Source organism: Coregonus clupeaformis, unplaced genomic scaffold, assembly GCF_020615455.1.
Source record: "Coregonus clupeaformis isolate EN_2021a unplaced genomic scaffold, ASM2061545v1 scaf0006, whole genome shotgun sequence".
NCBI classification, from domain to species: Eukaryota; Metazoa; Chordata; class Actinopteri; order Salmoniformes; family Salmonidae; genus Coregonus; species Coregonus clupeaformis.
The window spans coordinates 947501-966198 of NW_025533461.1; the positions used below are offsets into that span (position 1 = coordinate 947501).

General features: G+C 45.9%; 1 protein-coding gene across 6 annotated transcripts in view; it reads left to right on the plus strand.

Annotated features, from left to right (window-relative positions):
• Nucleotides 1–208: 208 nt before the first annotated feature.
• Nucleotides 209–18698, plus strand: part of LOC121574694 (plasma membrane calcium-transporting ATPase 2-like) — a 184747-nt gene continuing 166257 nt past the window's right edge. For all 6 annotated transcript variants that reach the window (XM_045212324.1, XM_041887232.2, XM_045212320.1 and 3 more), the window contains exon 1: nt 209–531. In XM_045212324.1, the coding sequence (XP_045068259.1) occupies nt 327–531 (205 nt within the window). In that variant the 5' untranslated portion in view covers nt 209–326. The remainder of the gene's footprint in view (nt 532–18698) is intronic.

An 18698-nucleotide genomic window follows, 5' to 3' on the forward strand; every position in this document is an offset into this window, starting at 1 on the left:
TTTCTCCCTCTGTCTGTCGGTCGGGCTCTGCAGCATCACGGCTCTGTCTCTCTCTCTCTGACCTAGAGATCTATCGTTTGGTTTCGCCGGTATCGCTGGGCACATTCCAGCGGCATTCACCCCTCTCTCTCTCTCTCTCTCTCTCTCTCTCTCTCTCTCTCTCTCTCTCTCTCTCTCTCTCTCTCTCTCTCTCTCTCTCTCTCTCTCTCTCTTTCTCTCTCTTCCTCTCTTCATTTTGAGAATCCCTATTTCTCTCTATCTCTCAACCTACACAGCTAATAGAGTTGTGTTTGTGCGTGGCGATACCGAACAGCTAGTCAGTCACCATGGGCGACCTGACGAACAGCGATTATTACGCCAAGAACCAACGAAACGACGGCAGCAGTAACCATGAGGGGGGCTTTGGGGTCTCGGTCATGGAGCTGCGCGACCTCATGGAGCTGAGAGGCGGCGAGGCGGTGGTTAAGATCCAGGAGGACTATGGGGACATGGACGGGCTCTGTCAACGGCTCAAAACATCACCCACAGAAGGTGAGTTACACTTCACACCGGCCTCCGTCTCTCTCACTCTATGTGTGTGTTTTAATGACTGTGTGTGTGTGTGTTTTAATGACTGTGTGGTGTGTGTTAATGACTGTGTGTGTGTTTTAATGACTGTGTGTGTGTGTGTGTTAATGACTGTGTGTGTGTGTGTGGGGTGGGGGGGGGGGTAGGTGTGTGTGTATGTCAAACTCAGCATGTTTTAAAGTGGTGCATGTTTTATAACACTGGAGGGTATGATAAAAGCGATCAGATATAAGCATCATATATGATGCAGTGCATGATATGTATGAATTACAATTAGGTCACTTACACAATGTCTGAGTACAACACAATGTCTGAGTACAACACAATGTCTGAGTACAACACAATGTCTGAGTACAACACAATGTCTGAGTAAAACACAATGTCTGAGTACAACACAATGTCTGAGTACAACACAATGTCTGAGTACAACACAATGTCTGAGTACAACACAATGTCTGACTACAACACAATGTCTATGAGTACAACACAATGTCTATGAGTACAACACAATGTCTATGAGTACAACACAATGTCTATGAGTACAACACAATGTCTGAGTACAACACAATGTCTATGAGTACAAAGCACCTCTGCCACCGAGTCATTTCAATGAGGACTAAAAATGCTTGTGTGTTGAAGTAGTGTATCTAAAAACACCGGACAGCATAAGCAATATTTATAAGGATCCCCATTAGCTAACGCCGTAACGTTAGCTAATCTTCCTGGGGTCCAACACCAATTAATAAGACATTACAATTACAAATGAATACTTTACAAACATTTAACAAGTAGACAATACAGACTATTAAAACGCCTGACAGTTAACACATTTAACATTCAGTTGATGCTTTCTATTTCCTGTCACATGGTCTATCGCATTAGACGTTTTTTAAAAATCTTTTTCTTGAAGGTGGATTTACTTTTTGCCTGAGAAATATGGATTGGTAAAGAGTTCCATTCAGCTATGGCTCTATATAAAACTGTAGGTTTAAGGCGATTTGTCCTTGGCTTGGGTTGTCTTAGATGCCCTGAATTTACCTGTCTGTTTGCGTGGTTATGCGTGTTGCTAGTATGTACTAACTGGTCTGAAAAAAAAAATATATAACATTCCTAAAGAAAATCAGAGGACTGGATAGTTATTTGTTTTCAATGTGAAGCCATGAGAGATTCTGATGCGTTTGGATAATATTCATACGGATAGAGCAATGAAGAGCTAATCTGGCAGCCCTGTTTGGAGCGATTCTGAAATATATATATTTCTTTGCTGCAGATGACCATATAACTGGACAGTACTGTAGGTGTGATGAATATGAGCACGTAAAACAGGCATTTGAATAGGTGTGATAGGTCCATGGATTGAATCACCTGAAGCACAGCTACCAGTAAAGCATTTGAAAAACCTAAAGATAATGTTGCATAAACACGTCTTAAACCACAGTATATAATATATATATAACCATCCTATGCCGGTAGACCAACATGATGTGTATGAATATGAGCACGTAAAACAGGCATTTGAATAACATTTATGAACTGCCTCTGTGCTGTGGTTAGCGCCTTGCCTGACGACCCAAACTGAATGCCTCTGTGCTGTGGTTAGCGCCTTGCCTGACGACCCAAACTGAATGCCTCTGTGCTGTGGTTAGCGCCTTGCCTGACAACCCAAACTGAATTATTTCCCACTACTCTATGTTCGCTACATACTTCAGTCTGAGACTGCGATCATTTTAAATCGTTAGTGGTGTCGTCAAAATGAGGGGTGTCGTACAAGGCAAAGTCATTAGCTATTGTATCATCTCTAAACCAATCAGAGTATCAAAGCCAATGACTCATTTTCAAAAAACGCTGCTATAGCCACGTGTGTTCTGGCTCTGGCCCGACCCACCGGTTTCTGGGACCAATCAGACGGTCTAGAAAACATAGGGGAGGAATCAGATCCGAACTCATTGCGGAGAAGAAACTAACGTCCGTGGCCTTGCGTAACGTTTGGCCGGAGCGAGGAGTCTGTGTAGCCAGGCTGTTAGTATGAAGTAACATTGCTTTCGTTAGACATTTCCAGAGCCAGCCCCCTCCTCTCCTCCTCAGCCTAGCATCTCTCTCTCTCTCTCTCTCTCTCTCTCTCACTGTCTCTCTCTGTCTCTCTCTGTCTCTCTCTCTGTCTCTCTCTGTCTCTCTCTGTCTCTCTCTGTCTCTCTCTGTCTCTCTGTCTCTCTGTCTCTCTGTCTCTCTCTCTCTCTCTCTCTCTCTCTCTCTCTCTCTCTCTCTCTCTCTCTCTCTCTCTCTCTCTCTCTCAATTCAATTCAAAGGGCTTTATTGGCATGGGAAACTTTTGTTAACATTGCCAAAGCAAGTGAAATAGATAATAAACAAAAGTGAAATAAACTATCAGAAATGAACAGTAAACATTACACTCACAAAAGATCCAAAGGAATAGAGACATTTCAAATGTCATATTATGGCTATATACAGTGTAGCAACGATGTGTCCCGTGTAGCTCAGTTGGTTGAGCATGGCGCTTGCAACACCAGGGTTGTGGGTTTGATTCCCACGGGGGACCAGTATGAAAAAAAGTACAGAAAGTGTGTCAGCTCACTACTATCAGTCACTCTGGACAAGAGCCTCTGCTAAATGACTGAAATGTAAAGGGAAAATAACTAAACAGAAATATGGGTTGTATTTACATAGGCAGTACAGGAGGGGACTAAGCACACACTCCTGAGGAGCCCCTTTGTTGAGGGTCAGCATGGCGGAGGTGTTGTTGCCTACCCTTACCACCTGGGGGCGGCCCGTCAGGAAGTCCAGGATCCAGTTGCAGAGGGAGGTGTTTAGTCCCAGGGTCCCTAACTTGGTGATGAGCTTGGAGGGGCACTATGGTGTTGAACGCTGAGCTGTAGTCTATGAACAGCATTCTCACATAGGCTATTTCCCCTCTTGTCCAGGTGGGAGATGGCAGTGAGATTGCGTCATCTGTGGATCTATCGGGTTATTTTGCAAATTGGAGAAGGGTCTGGGGTGTCTGGGATGATGGTGTTGATGAGTGTCATGACCAGCCTTTCAACACACTTCATAATTACAGATGTGATATAGGGCGATAATAATTTAGTCAGGTTACCATGGAGCTCCTGGGAACAGGAACTATGGTGGTCAGCTTGAAACATGTTGGGATAACAGACTGGGACAAGGAGAGATTGAAGACACCTGCTAGCTGGTCTGCACATGCTTTGAGAACGCACCCTGGTATTCCGTCTGGCCCAGTGGCCTTGTGATTGTTAACCTGTTTAAACGTTTTGCTCACACCGGCCACAGAGAGCGAGATCACACAGTCATCTGGAAAAACAGGGGCTTTCACGCAAGGCACAGTGTAATATTCCTTGAAGCGAGCATAAAAGGCATTTAGCTGGTTTGGGAGTTCTGCATCGCTGGGCAACTCATGGCTGGGTTTCCCTTTGAAATCCGTTTATGTCTTCGAGCCCTGCCACATACGACGAGCGTCGGAGCCGGTCTAATAGGATTCCACCTTCTTCCTACAGTGTCCTTTTGTATTTTTGATGTCTTGTTGGAGGTCGTAGTGGGATTTCTTGTACGCGTCTATGTCCGTAGCCTTTAGCCCAGCACGGCTATCGCCTGTAATCCATGGTTTTTGGTTTGGATACGTTCTTATAGTCACTGTGGGGACGACATCGTCTATGCACTTATTGATGAAGCGCGTGACTGTCGTGGTGAACTCCTCAATGTTACCAGATGAATCCCGGAACATTTCCTAGTCTGTACTAGCAAAATAGTCTTGTAGCCTCGCGTCTGCTTCGTCCGACCACTTCCGTATCGAGCGCATCACTGGTACTTCCTGTTTGAGCTTTTTTTTGTAAACAGGAGGCAGGAGAATGGAGTCATGGTCAGATTTCCCGAAGGGAGGACGAAGCAGTGCCTTGTATGCGTTTCTGTGGGTAGAATAAAAGTGTAGAGTTTTAGCGCCCCTAGTGGCGCAGGAGACATGTTGGTAGAAGTGAGGTAGGACGGTTTTAAGTCTCACTGCCCACCAGAAACGCTGCCTCTGGGTGAGCAGTTTCATGTTTGTTTATGGCCCCATACGGTTTGTTGAGTGCCAGAGTGGTGTTGGCCTGTGGAGGGATGTAGACAGCTGTGATAATTACAGATGAAAGCTCTCTTGTTAGATAAATGGGTCTGCAGCTTATCATGAGGTATTCTATATCAGGTGAGCAAAAGCTTGAGATTTCCTTCACACTTGAAGCAGCACGCCAGTTGTTATTTATGAAAAAACAAACTACGCCACCTTCCGAGTTCCCCCGAAGCTGCCGTCCGATCCTGCCGCTGCATGGAGAATCCACCAAGTACTACGTGCATTGCGTCATCATCCAGCCACGTTTCAGTAAGACATATAATATATTGCAGCTTTTCAAGTCTCTATGATAGGAGACTCTCGAACGAAGCTCATCCATCTTATTCTCGAGTGACTGGACATTTGCCAATAGAATGGAGGGGCGCACCACAACAGTTTTCTCTTCGCATCAATTTCATCAGGACTCCACCTCGTCTCCCGCGTTTACGCCTGTGGCTTTTTGGCCCATGGATCAAAGGAATAGGGTCCGGTATGAACAGTGGAACAGCTGAGTCGTATTTTGAAGTCGTATTTGAAGTCAAAATCGAGGTTAGTAACTGTCGATCTTATGTCCAGAAGTGCTTGGCAGTCATATGTGATAATAGTATGAACGTTCTGTACCAAAAAAAAGTAACGGTAAACACGATAAAAGGCACTATATAGCAAAGCTGGGTTGGAACTCGTAAGATGTCTCCCTTCTCTGTCGCCGCCATCTTGTCATAATAGAGCATGTTGTCACGTACTCCAGCTCTCAGCAACACCACCGGTGATAGACGCTAAATAGACAGTTGTTATTGTGCTGTGATAGTGTTATTGTTGTTTAATAATGATTTAGAAGGTACTGGAAATCTGGGGAAATTCACATGAGTACTGTACTGTAGTCATCTGTGTGTGTGTGTGTGTGTGTGTGTGTGTTCATGTTCGTGTGTGTGTGTGTGTGTGTGTGTGTGTGTGTGTGTGTGTGTGTGTGTGTGTGTGTGTGTGTGTGTGTGTGTGTGTTCGTGTGCGTACGTGTGTACCTGTGTATGTGCATGTGTGTGGTTACTCGCATGTTTGTGTGTGTGTGTGTGTGTGTGTGTGTGTGTGTGTGTGTGTGTGTGTGTGTGCGTGCGTGCGTGTGTGTGTGTTCGTGTGTTCGTGTGTTCGTGTGTTTGTGTGTGTGTGTGTGTGTGTGTGTGTGTTCGTGTGTGTGTGTGTGTGTGTGTGTGTGTGTGTTCGTGTGCGTACGTGTGTACCTGTGTATGTGCATGTGTGTGGTTACTCGCATGTTTGTGTGTGTGTGTGTGTGTGTGTGTGTGTGTGTGTGTGTGTGTGTGTGTGTGTGTGTGTGTGTGTGTGTGTGTGTGTGTGTGTGTGTGTGTGTGTGTGTGTGTGTGTGTGTGTGTGTGTGTGTGTGTGTGTGTGTGTGTGTGTGTGTGTGTGTGTGTGTGTGTGTGTGTGTGTGCGTGCGTGCGTGCGTAGGCGTGCGTGCGTGCGTGCGTGCGTGCGTACGTGCGTGCGTGTGTTCGTGTTCGTGTGTGTGTGTGTGTGTGTGTGTGTGTTCGTGTGCGTACGTGTGTACCTGTGTATGTGCATGTGTGTGGTTACTCGCATGTTTGTGTGTGTGTTTGTTTGTGATTAGCGGCCCTGTATGAGGTGGTGACGTAATTCCATGGAGCATATGTTGTGACTTCAGAAATATGATCTGGGTTATTCTCCTGACATGTCAACCAATCTGTCAACATGCTAGCATGGTCACAATTGGGTCCTGACTGCTTTCCCTAGTGCATGCCTTAGTACTGTACTGAGACCTAGTAGGTCTGCCCCCCAGTTCACCCCAGCCCAGATCACCCCAGCCCAGTTCACCCCAGCCCAGTTCACCCCAGCCCAGTTCACCCCAGCCCAGTTCACCCCAGCCCAGTTCACCCCAGCCCAGTTCACCCCAGCCCAGATCACCCCAGCCCCGTTCACCCCAGCCCAGTTCACCCCAGCCCAGTTCACCCCAGCCCAGATCACCCCAGCCCAGTTCACCCCAGCCCAGTTCACCCCAGCCCAGTTCACCCCAGCCCAGCTTACCCCAGCCCAGTTCACCCCAGCCCAGTTCACCCCAGCCCAGTTCACCCCAGCCCAGTTCACCCCAGCCCAGATCACCCCAGCCCAGTTCACCCCAGCCCAGTTCACCCCAGCCCAGTTCACCCCAGCCCAGTTCACCCCAGCCCAGATCACCCCAGAGCAGTTCACCCCAGCCCAGTTCACCCCAGCCCAGTTCACCCCAGCCCAGTTCACCCCAGCCCAGTTCACCCCAGCCCAGATCACCCCAGCCCAGATCACCCCAGCCCAGATCACCCCAGCCCAGATCACCCCAGCCCAGTTCACCCCAGCCCAGCTCACCCCACCACTTAGAAAAAAAGGGTTCCAGAAGAGTTCTTTGGCTGTCCACATAGGAGAACCATTTTTGGTTCCAGATAGAACCCTTTTTGGTTCCAGGTAGAACCCTTTTGAGTTCTGTGTAGCTCTCTCTTTGGAAAGGGATCTAGATGGAGCCCAAAAAGGGTTCTACTTGGAACCAAAAAGGGTTCTTCAAAGGCTTTTCATATCTGGACAGCCGAATAACCCTTTTAGGTTCAAGATAGCACCACCCTAGTCCCACTTAAGATAACCACAGATGCTGTATAACCCTTGTAGTGCTTCAGTCTCATAGACTAGACGTAACATAGTAATCGAAAATCTGGTAATAATTTTTGCTGTCTCATGACTGAAATCTATTTCCCTTGGCCAAAAAATTGAGCTTCTATCTTTAAGCCTTTGTCTGGGGAAAAATGTATCCATAACTGTTATAGGGGTCTACCGTCCGCCCTAGTTAAATAGTTTGTTGTCTTTTTTTTATTAAATCGTAAGTTATTATCCTGGGTGACCAAAATTAAGATTGGGAAAAGCAGGTTTCAGACAATCTAAAAGTCATGTGTAATGATCTAAACCTAACCCAGCTTTGTGACTAAGCCTACACAGCCCAACCATAAAGATCCTATAAAGTCAACTCTGATTGATGTTATCTTATCGAATACACCAGAGAAATATGTTTCTACAGGTGTTTTCACCCAATACATGAGTGACCGTTGCCCAGTTGTTTGTGATAGAGACGTGAGAATACAAACATCTAAGCCTCGTGTCGTCACAAAGAGGAACTTTAAAAACTTCAGTTAACAGGCTTTTTACATGATCTTTATTTTAGTGAACTTGATTGTATTTCAGCTATCCCTGAACCTGATTTAGCTTTGAGCGTTTTTGCAGATGTCTTCAATACTATTGTAGATAATCATGCTCCCTTCAAAAAACTAAAAGGGTTAAAGGTAGATTGAATGCCTGGTACACTCTGAAATTATCAGAAGTCATTCGTAAAAGATATGAGTCACTAGAGGTAATTAGTAGTAGGAGTCACTAGATGTAGTTTGTAGTCGGAGTCCCTTCCTTCCTTCCTTCCTTCCTTCCTTCCTTCCTTCCTTCCTTCCTTCCTTCCTTCCTTCCTTCCTTCCTTCCTTCCTTCCTTCCTTCCTTCCTTCCTTCCTTCCTTCCTTCCTTCCTTCCTTCCTTCCTCCCTCCTCCCTCCCTCCCTCCCTCCCTCCCTCCCTCTTTCTCCCTCTCTCAATTCCTCCTCTGTTCCCTCACCGTCTGTCATCCTCCTTCCCTCCCTCTCTCTCTCTCTCTCTCGCTCCCTCCCTCTCTCATTTCCTCCTCTGTTCCCTCACCGTCTGACATCCTGTCTATTCACAACACCCTCCCTCCTTTCCTCCTCAGCTCTCTCCATCCTTATCTCCCTTTGTCTCTTATTTCACTGTCTGTTCCCGTCCCTCCTCACATCTCCCTCTCTCTCCCTCTCTCTCTCTCTCTCTCTCTCTCTCTCTCTCTCTCTCTCTCTCTCTCTCTCTCTCTATCGCTCCATCCCTCCTCCCTCCCTCCTCTGCTCTCCTTTTCTATTTCTGGTTGATGGCTTTCCACATCTCACCGGAGAACACATCCTACATCAAACAGACTATGTCCTTCAGACTGTGTCGTACGTCCCAGCCTAGATACCTATATCCCAGCCTAGATACCTATATCCCCTCGACAACTACACTACACTACACACACACACACACACACACACACACACACACACACACACACACACACACACACACACACAAACACACACAAACACACACAAAAACACACACACACACATACAGTTATTTTACTATCGTTGTGGGGACCAAACAATTGATTCACATTCAAAATCCTATTTTCCCTAATCCTATAGCTAACCCTGTTTAAAGGTCTTGCTCACATCGGCTACGGAGAGCGTTATCACACAGTCGTCCGGAACAGCTGGTGCTCTCATGCATGCTTCAGGGTTGCTTGCCTCGAAGCGAGCATAAAAGGCATTTAGCTCGTCTGGTAGGCTCGCGTCACTGGGCAGCTCGCGGCTGGGTTTCCCTTTGTAGTCCGTAATAGTTTGCAAGCCCTGCCACATCCGACGAGCGTCGGAGCCGGTGTAGTAGGATTTAATCTTAGTCCTGTATTGACTCTTTGCCTGTTTGATGGTTCGTCGGAGGGCATAGCGGGATTTCTTATAAGCGTCCGGATTAGTGTCCCACTCCTTGAAAGCGGCAGCTCTAGCCTTTAGCTCAGTGCCGATGTTGCCTGTAATCCATGGCTTCTGGATGGGGTATGTATGCATGGTCACTGTGAGGATGATATCATCGATGTACTTATTGATGAAGCCGGTGATAGAGGTGGCATACTCATCAATGCCATTGGAACATATTCCAGTCTATGATAGCAAAACAGGCCTGTAGCTTAGCATCCACGTCATCTGACTAATTCTGTATTGAGCGAGTCACTGGTACCTCCTGCTTTAGTTTTTGCTTGTAAGCAGGAATCAGGAGGATAGAATGATGGTCAGATTTGCCAAATTGAGAGCGAGGGAGAGCTTTTTATGGATCTCTGTGTGTAGAGTAAAGGTGGTCTAGAGTTTTTTTCCCTCTGGTTGCACATTTAACATGCTGGTAGAAATGAGGTAAAACGGATGTAAGTTTCCCTGCATTAATGTCCCCGGCCACTAGGAGCACCGCCTCTGGATGAGTGTTTTCCTGTTGATTTATGGCCTTATACAGCTCGTTGAGTGCGGTCTTAGTGGTGGTAAATAGACGGCTACGATTATGGATAGAAAAGGTGTGTACAGCAGTAGTTATATAAGATGAGCCTTGACTAGAATACAGTATATACATATGAAGTCGGAAGTTTACATACACTTAGGTAGGAGTCATTCAAACTCGTTTTTCAACCACTCCACAAATGTCTTGTTAACAAACTATAGTTTTTGGCAAGTCGGTTAGGACATCTACTTGTGCATGACACAAGTAATCTTTCCAACAATTGTTTACAGAGATTATTTCACTTATAATTCACTGTATCACAATTACATTGGGTCAGAAGTTTACATACAGTGAGTAAAAAAGTATTTGATCCCCTGCTGGTTTTGTACGTTTGCCCACTGACAAAGAAATGATCAGTCTATAATTTTAATGGTAGGTTTATATGAACAGTGAGAGACAGAATAACAACAAAAGAATCCAGAAAAACGCATGTCAAAAATGTTATAAATTGATTTGCATTTTAATGAGGGAAATAAGTATTTGACCGCCTCTCAATCAGAAAGATATCTGGTTCCCAGGTATATTTTATACAGGTAACGGGCTGAGATTAGGAGAACACTCTTAAAGGGAGTGCTCTTAATCTCAGTTTGTTACCTGTATAAAAGACACCTGTCCACAGAAGCAATCAATCAATCAGATTCCAAATTCTCCATCATGGCCAAGACCAAAGAGCTCTCCAAGGATGTCATGGACAAGATTGTAGACCTACACAAGGCTGGAAGGGGCTACAAGACCATCGCCAAGCAGCTTGGGGAGAAGGTGACAACAGTTGGTGCGATTATTCGCAAATGGAAGAAACACAAAATAACTGTCAATCTCCCTCGGCCTGGGGCTCCATGCAAGATCTCAACTCGTGGAGTTGCAATGATCATGAGAACGGTGAGGAATCAGCCCAGAACTACACGGGAGGATCTTGTCAATGATCTCAATGCAGCTGGGACCATAGTCACCAAGAAAACAATTGGTAACACACTACGCCGTGAAGGACTGAAATCCTGCAGCGCCCGCAAGGTCCCCCTGCTCAAGAAAGCACATATACAGGGCCGTCTGAAGTTTGCCAATGAACATCTGAATGATTCAGAGGAGAACTGGGTGAAAGTGTTGTGGTCAGATGAGACCAAAATCGAGCTCTTTGGCATCAACTCAACTCGCCGTGTTTGGAGGAGGAGGAATGCAACCTATGACCCCAAGAACACCATCCCCACCGTCAAACATGGAGGTGGAAACATTATGCTTTGGGGGTGTTTTTCTGCTAAGGGGACAGGACAACTTTACTGCATCAAAAGGATGATGGACGGGGCCATGTACCGTCAAATCTTGGGTGAGAACATCCTTTCTCAGCCAGGGCATTGAAAATGGGTCGTGGATGGGTATTCCAGCATGACAATGACCCAAAACACACGGCCAAGGCAACAAAGGAGTGGCTCAAGAAGAAGCACATCAAGGTCCTGGAGTGGCCTAGCCAGTCTCCAGACCTTAATTCCATCGAAAATCTGTGGAGGTAGCTGAAGGTTCGAGTTGCCAAACGTCAGCCTCGAAACCTTAATGACTTGGAGAAGATCTGTAAAGAGGAGTGGAACAAAATCCCTCCTGAGATGTTTGCAAACCTGGTGGCCAACTACAAGAAACATCTGACCTCTTTGATTGCCAACAATGGTGTTGCCACCAAGTACTAAGTCATGTTTTGCAGAGGGGTCAAATACTTATTTCCCACATTAAAATGCAAATCAATTTATAACATTTTTGACATGCGTTATTCTGGATTGTTTTGTTGTTATTATAGACTGATCATGTCTTTGTCAGTGGGCAAACGTACAAAATCAGCAGGGGATCAAATACTTTTTACACTAAATTGACTGTGCCTTTAAACAGCTTGGACAATTCCAGAAAAGGATGTCATGGCTTTAAAAGCTTCTGATAGGCTAATTGACATAATTTGAGTCAATTGAAGGTGTACCTATGGATATATTTCAAGGCCTACCTTCAAACTCAGTGCCTCTTTGCTTGACATCATGGGAAAATCAAAATAAATCAGCCACGACCTCAGAAACACATTTTTAGACCTCCACAAGTCTGGTTCATCCTTGGGAGCAATTTCCAAACGCCTGAAGGTACCGTGTTCTTCTGTACAAACAATAGTACGCAAGTATATACACCATGGGACCACGCAGCCGTCATACCGCTCAGGAAGGAGACGCGTTCTGTCTCCTAGAGATGAACGTGCTTTGGTGCGAAAAGTGCAAATCAATCCCAGAACAACAGCAAAGGACCTTTTGAAGATGCTGGAGGAAACAGGTACAAAAGTATCTATATCCACAGTAAAACGAGTCCTATATCGACATAACCTGAAAGGCTGCTCAGCAAGGAAGAAGCCACTGCTCCAAAACCGCCAGAAAAAAGCCAGACTACGGTTTGAAACTGCACATAGCAATACACTGTCGCATAATTGTTGTGTTGTCTGCAAACTTGATGATTGAGTTGGAGATGTGTGTGGCCATGCAGTCATGGTTGAAAAGGGAGTTCAGCTTCTAGAAATTGCGTACAGATCCTTGCGACATGGGGCCGTGCATTATCATGCTGAAACATGAGGTGATGGTCGGCAGATGAATGGCACGACAATGGGCCTCAGGATCTTGTCACGGTATCTCTGTGCATTCAAATTGCCATCGATAAATTGCATTTGTGTTCGTTGTCCATAGCTTATGCCTGCCCATACCATAACCCCACCGCCACCATGGGGCACTTTGTTTACAACGTTGACATTAGCAAACCACTCGCCAACATGAAGCCACTCTGCCATCAACCGGAATCATCCGTGAAGAGCACACTTCTCCAGCGTGCCAATGGCCACGAAGGTGAGCATTTGCCCACTGAAGTCGGTTACGGTCAAGACCCTGGTGAAAAGTAATGCACTATAGAAACAAAGACTCTCTGCTGTCTGGATGAGGTCATAGTGAAAGGCCACAGAAAGAGAAGCAGCTCTAGTATCTGCAACACTCTGCAGTATATATTATATTAGCACACAAGCTATTTTAGGCTTTAGGACATACTATTTAAAATTTAAACAGAAGACCGCAAATGCACACACATGCTGTAATATAGAATCATGCTAGCTAACTATGCAGTGGTAATTTACCCACTGGTAAACTACCTACCACCCTTAGCCCTTCCTTCTCTCTCTATAACCAGAGCATCTTTCTCAGACATGATCAGAGCGTGTCAGCACCCATAGAGAAAAGAAAGGATGAACAAGTCCTAGAGAGAGAGAGAGAGAGAGAGAGAGAGAGAGAGAGAGAGAGAGAGAGAGAGAGAGAGAGAGAGAGAGAGAGAGAGAGAGAGAGAGAGAGAGAGAGAGAGAGAGAGAGAGAGAGAGAGAGAGAGAGAGAGAGAGAGAGAGAGAGAGAGAGAGAGAGGCAGGCCCCTGCATGTGGCCTGGACTAATGCTGACAGGTCTTGAAGAGTGTGGTGGCATAGAGTGTGTTTTGTAGGCACAGTGTGAAGTATGACGGCTGATTCATCGCCTTCTGTCTCCCTGTGATTTATGTGCAGTGTGGTGAGCAGGTCCGAGCTGCCGCTGGGTGGTTCTCAGCCGCCAATGACAGTCACGACTACAGTACAGCCGTCTAAGGAGCTGCCTGGCTGAATTAACAGCAGGGATGCTGTCTGCTGTATAGCAGAGAGAGGAGAGGGAGAGGAGAGGAGAGGAGAGGAGAGGGAGAGGAGAGGAGAGGAGAGAGGAGAGGGAGAGGAGGAGGAGAGGAGAGGGAGAGGGAGAGGAGAGAGGAGAGGAGAGGAGAGGGAGAGGAGAGGAGAGGAGAGGGAGAGGAGGAGAGGAGAGGGAGAGGGAGAGGGAGAGGAGAGGAGAGGAGAGGGAGAGGAGATGAGGAGAGGGAGAGGAGAGGACATGAGGAGAGGAGAGGAGAGGAGAGGAGAGGGAGAGGAGAGGAGAGGAGAGGGAGAGGAGAGGAGAGGGAGAGGAGAGGGAGAGGAGAGGAGAGGGAGAGGAGAGGAGAGGAGAGGACATGAGGAGAGGACGAGGAGAGGACGAGGAGAGGAGAGGAGAGGAGAGGAGAGGAGAGGAGAGGAGAGGAGAGGAGAGGAGAGGAGAGGAGAGGAGAGGAGAGGAGAGGAGAGGAGAGGAGAGGAGAGGAGAGGAGAGCAGAGGAGAGGTAAACAACATGTGTATACTAACAGTGAAAGGTTTACAGGTCCAATAATGCAATAAATAGAAATAGTGATGAGGAATAAATACACAGTGAATAACGAATAACAATAATGGGTAAAATTAACATGTCTATATACAGGGAGTACCAGTACTGATGTAGTTACATGTCTATATACTGGGAGTACCAGTACTGAGTGGATGTGCAGGGGTACGAGGTAATTGAGGTAGCTATGTACATTTGCTGTAGGTAGGGGTAAAGTGACAAGGCAACAGGATGTGTAAATGTGTGTGTGTGTGTGAGAGTGTTTGGCGTCAGTGTGCATGTGTGCGTGTGTTACGTGTGTGTGGGCGTATGTAGTGTGTGTGGGCGTGTTACGTGTGTGTAGTGTGTGTAGTGTGTGTAGTGTGTAGTGTGTGTAGTGTGTGTAGTGTGTGTAGTGTGTAGTGTGTGTAGTGTGTAGTGCGTGTGTGTGTGTTCAAGGGTTGGAACTGAAATTGTTTCATATCGTTCCTTTCTGTTCCTTTTTAAACATCTGAAATATTCGTTTTCTTACATTTAGCTCAACATTAAATTACTTCACAAATGGATAGAGCAGCTTTCTATGGAGCGAGCAAACTATGTACATGCATTGGACAGACGGGTTTAGTGTAGGGTGCGACATGCGACTGAAGCACTGGGCATCTTGTTGTTATGACGTGCATTATCTGAATTAGACCCACAGATTTATACCTACGGAGGAGCGGCTTCTATGGAGGAACTTTGAATGTCTTCGAACTTCAGAGAGTTGGCTTCACTAACGTTGGACCAGAGCTAGCCGTTGACCATGACTCTCAGTTCCATTACATTACATTATGTGTGTGTGTGTGTGTGTGTGTGTGTGTGTGTGTGTGTGTGTGTGTGTGTAGTGAGTTTTCTAAAGCTAGACCAGAGCGTGCAGAGCGGCACCGGTATTAAAATAAAAACACAGCTTACTTTTTACTAGTTCCAATGTGAAACGTGATAACTATAGTATCCTTAACTAGCATTGAACAAGTAAATCCATTGTTTTGTGGTTAAAAAAAATGTATATATTTTTAAAATCATTTAGCAGACGCTCTTATCCAGAGCGACTTACAGTTAGTGCATACATTATTTTATTTATAAAAAAATTTCATACTGGCCCCCTGTGGGAATCGAACCCACAACCCTGGCATTGCAAACGCCATGCTCTACCAACTGAGCTACATCCCTGCCGGCCATTCCCTCCCCTACCCTGGACCAATTGTGCGCCACCCCATGGGTCTCCCGGTCGCGGCCGGCTACGACAGAGCCTGGATTTGAACCACTGCGCCATTCGGGAGGTATCTCCCTAATTTCTGAATTACGCCTGTAACGTCAGTAGCTACAGGAGACTACACATGGTTCGGCGGGAGGGGCTGCTAGCCTACACAAACAACGGCAAAGATTTTCAGCTGACAGGCCGACACTGGAACACATTTTCAGAGTGACAGTGAGAACCTTGAATAGGGGCTTTGATGCGTTTCTTTTTTTGTGGGACTGGAGAAAAAAAAATGCCCTGAACTCCTAGTTGGGGTGTCAGTGTGAGTGTGTATGAGTGTTTGGGTAGAGTCCAGTGTGTGGGTAGAGTCCAGTGTGTGGGTAGAGTCCAGTGTTTGTGCATAGAGTCCGTGCAAGAAAGGGTCAATACAGGGTAGCCAGAGGAGGAAGAGGAGAGTAGAAGAGAGGAGAGGGGTAATCTCCAAGCTCAGAAATTCAGGACCATGGCCAGTTCTGTACTGTTGGTCCATTTGATGCTCCTGGGGTTTCCAGCTGTACTGTTGGTCCATTTGATGCTACTGGGGTTTCCAGCTGTAATGTTGGTCCATTTGATGCTACTGGGGTTTCCAGCTGTACTGTTGGTCCATTTGATGCTACTGGGGTTTCCAGCTGTACTGTTGGTCCATTTGATGCTCCTGGGGTTTCCAGCTGTAATGTTGGTCCATTTGATGCTCCTGGGGTTTCCAGCTGTAATATCTAGTCCCTACATCCCCAGTTCATTGATTGATGACCTCTATGTTAACGAGCCCTCCAGGACCACTAGCTCATGAACCACAGGGGACCGGAACTGGACCTACAGACACTTGACATGTCTTGATGTACTGGTAAAAAAATATGTGTTGGTAAATTCTGATCGCCGGTCGCAGTGAAAAAAGTAACGCTTCCTATAATTTTAATGCATTCTTCAACAAAAGGTGGGTAAACTGTTGAGGAACAAAAGGTGGGTAAACTGTTGGGGAACTAAAGGTGGGTAAACTGTTGGGGAACTAAAGGTGGGTAAACTGTTGGGGAACTAAAGGTGGGTAAACTGTTGGGGATGTATTACTAATGCATCTAATTAATTATGTCGGGACCGCTGCTCCCGAGTGGCGCAGCGGTCTAAGGCGCTGCATCTCAGTGCTTGAGGCGTCACTACAGACCCCCTGGTTTGATTCCAGGCTGTATCACAACCGGCCGTGATTGGGAGTCCCATAGGGCGGCGCATAATTGGCACAGCGTCGTCCGGGTTTGGCCGGTGTAGACTGTCATTGTAAATAAAAATGTGTTCTTAAGTGACTTGCCTAGTTAAATAAAGGTTATATAAAAAATAAAAAATAATAAAAGGGAAAGAGAAAGCAAATAATTCACGACAGAAATCGGGGAAATCAAGTCAAGAACTCTGTGGGACGCTGGATGAACTGAGTTTTTATTAAGCAAATTCAACTTAGTTCAGCGCAGAAACGTGGTAATTAACTACAATGACCATAATCCATTGCACCTGTTTTTTCCCTGCCCAGAGACGGATCAGAGAAGAACAGACGAAGCAAGAGGTTTCAGTCTTGCCAAAATCTGTCCAAAATAATCCCATTGTGTTTCTGTAGGTTTATTTTGGACCTAAGCTTTTGGGACAACGACTCCCATTGTTAAGGCATAGACATGAGCATCTCATCATGTTATACAGATCTCTGGACGGATACACTTTTAAACCTGTTACTTTAGGTTAGATACACACAGATCGCATAGACCGCATGAGAGAGGAATGTACACAACACAAAGACGACAGTTCCTGAAAGTATATATCGTCTAAGATTTTATTTCCAAGGCTCTAAGCAAGGTATAATATTTATATTTTGGGAGGAGACGCTTGCAAGGTTTTCTCACTTACTGAAAATGCATGGTTCCCTTTCAGTCGGTCACTCTGTATTACATACTATGGGGAGTCAACGACCAATCCTACTCACCTGAAGCAAACTGCAATCACGCCCAATGGATGCCGAGCCTGCCCTCAGAAGCCCCGCCTTCCTGGCTATAATACTCGGGCTCGCGTACACTTCCTAAATGTTTCGCTCTTCAGCCTGAAGTATTACTTTTCAATCACACGACGGCTTCGAGATTCGGCTCCGACTCCGGTGTCTGTTAGTGGGGAGAAAGTCCTCGTCCCCCTAGATCAGACTCCGGTGTCTGTTAGTGGGGAGAAAGTACTCGTCCCCCTAGATCAGACTCCGGTGTCTGTTAGTGGGGAGAAAGTACTCGTCCCCTAGATCAGACTCGGTGTCTGTTAGTGGGGAGAAAGTACTCGTCCCCCTAGATCAGACTCCGGTGTCTGTTAGTGGGGAGAAAGTACTCGTCCCCCTAGATCAGACTCCGGTGTCTGTTAGTGGGGAGAAAGTACTCGTCCCCCTAGATCAGACTCCGGTGTCTGTTAGTGGGGAGAAAGTCCTCGTCCCCCTAGATCAGACTCTGGTGTCTGTTAGTGGGGAGAAAGTCCTCGTCCCCCTAGATCAGGGGTCTCCAACCTTTTTCTTGCATGAGAGCTACTTTTTTCTTTTGATTACATGTTGTGAGCAACTAATTTTTTCAAATAGGCCCATTCTTCTCCTCTCCCCTGCAACTCTTCCCCGGGTCCTTAGTGTATAAGAGAAAGTAGTGCACTATGTGTTCTGTGAATATACAAGGTAAAGTAATGGTTATTAAACGACTCTAAGGGGGGCCCTATACAATCTGTAATTGTTTTCACCAAATTATGTTTTCTTAGTTACATTTTTCCTAGTTTTAGATTTTTGTTTTTCACTCTCAAAATTACAATTCTTCATAGAGAAACAACGAAATTGGAAGTTATGAGTCCATGTAAATGCTTATATCACATCAGAATACCTTCTCTTTTTTTTGGTCTGGAAGAAAAAAATTACTGTTTTATTTTGTGGTGTAATTCCCCTTTAATTGTGCTTCTGACCCTTTAATTGTGCTTCTGACCCTTTAATTGTGCATCTAGCTAGGGAGGGATTTCCTGAGATGTTGCTTCAATATATCCACATAATGCCATCTATTTTGTGAAGTGCACCTGTCCCTCCTGCAGCAAAGCACCCACACAGCATGATGCTGCCACCCCCGTGCTTCACAGTTGGGATGGTGTTCTTCGGCTTGCAAGGTATCCCCTTTTTCTTCCAAACATAACGATGGTCATTATGGCCAAACAGTTCTATTTTTGTTTCATCAGACCAGAGGACATTTCTCCAAAAACTACGATCTTTGTCCCCATATGCAGTTGCAAACCGTAGTCTGGCTTTTTTATGGTGGTTTTGGAGCAGTGGCTTCTTCTTTGCTGAGCGGCCTTTCAGGTTATGTCGATATAGGACTTGTTGTACTGTGAATATAGAT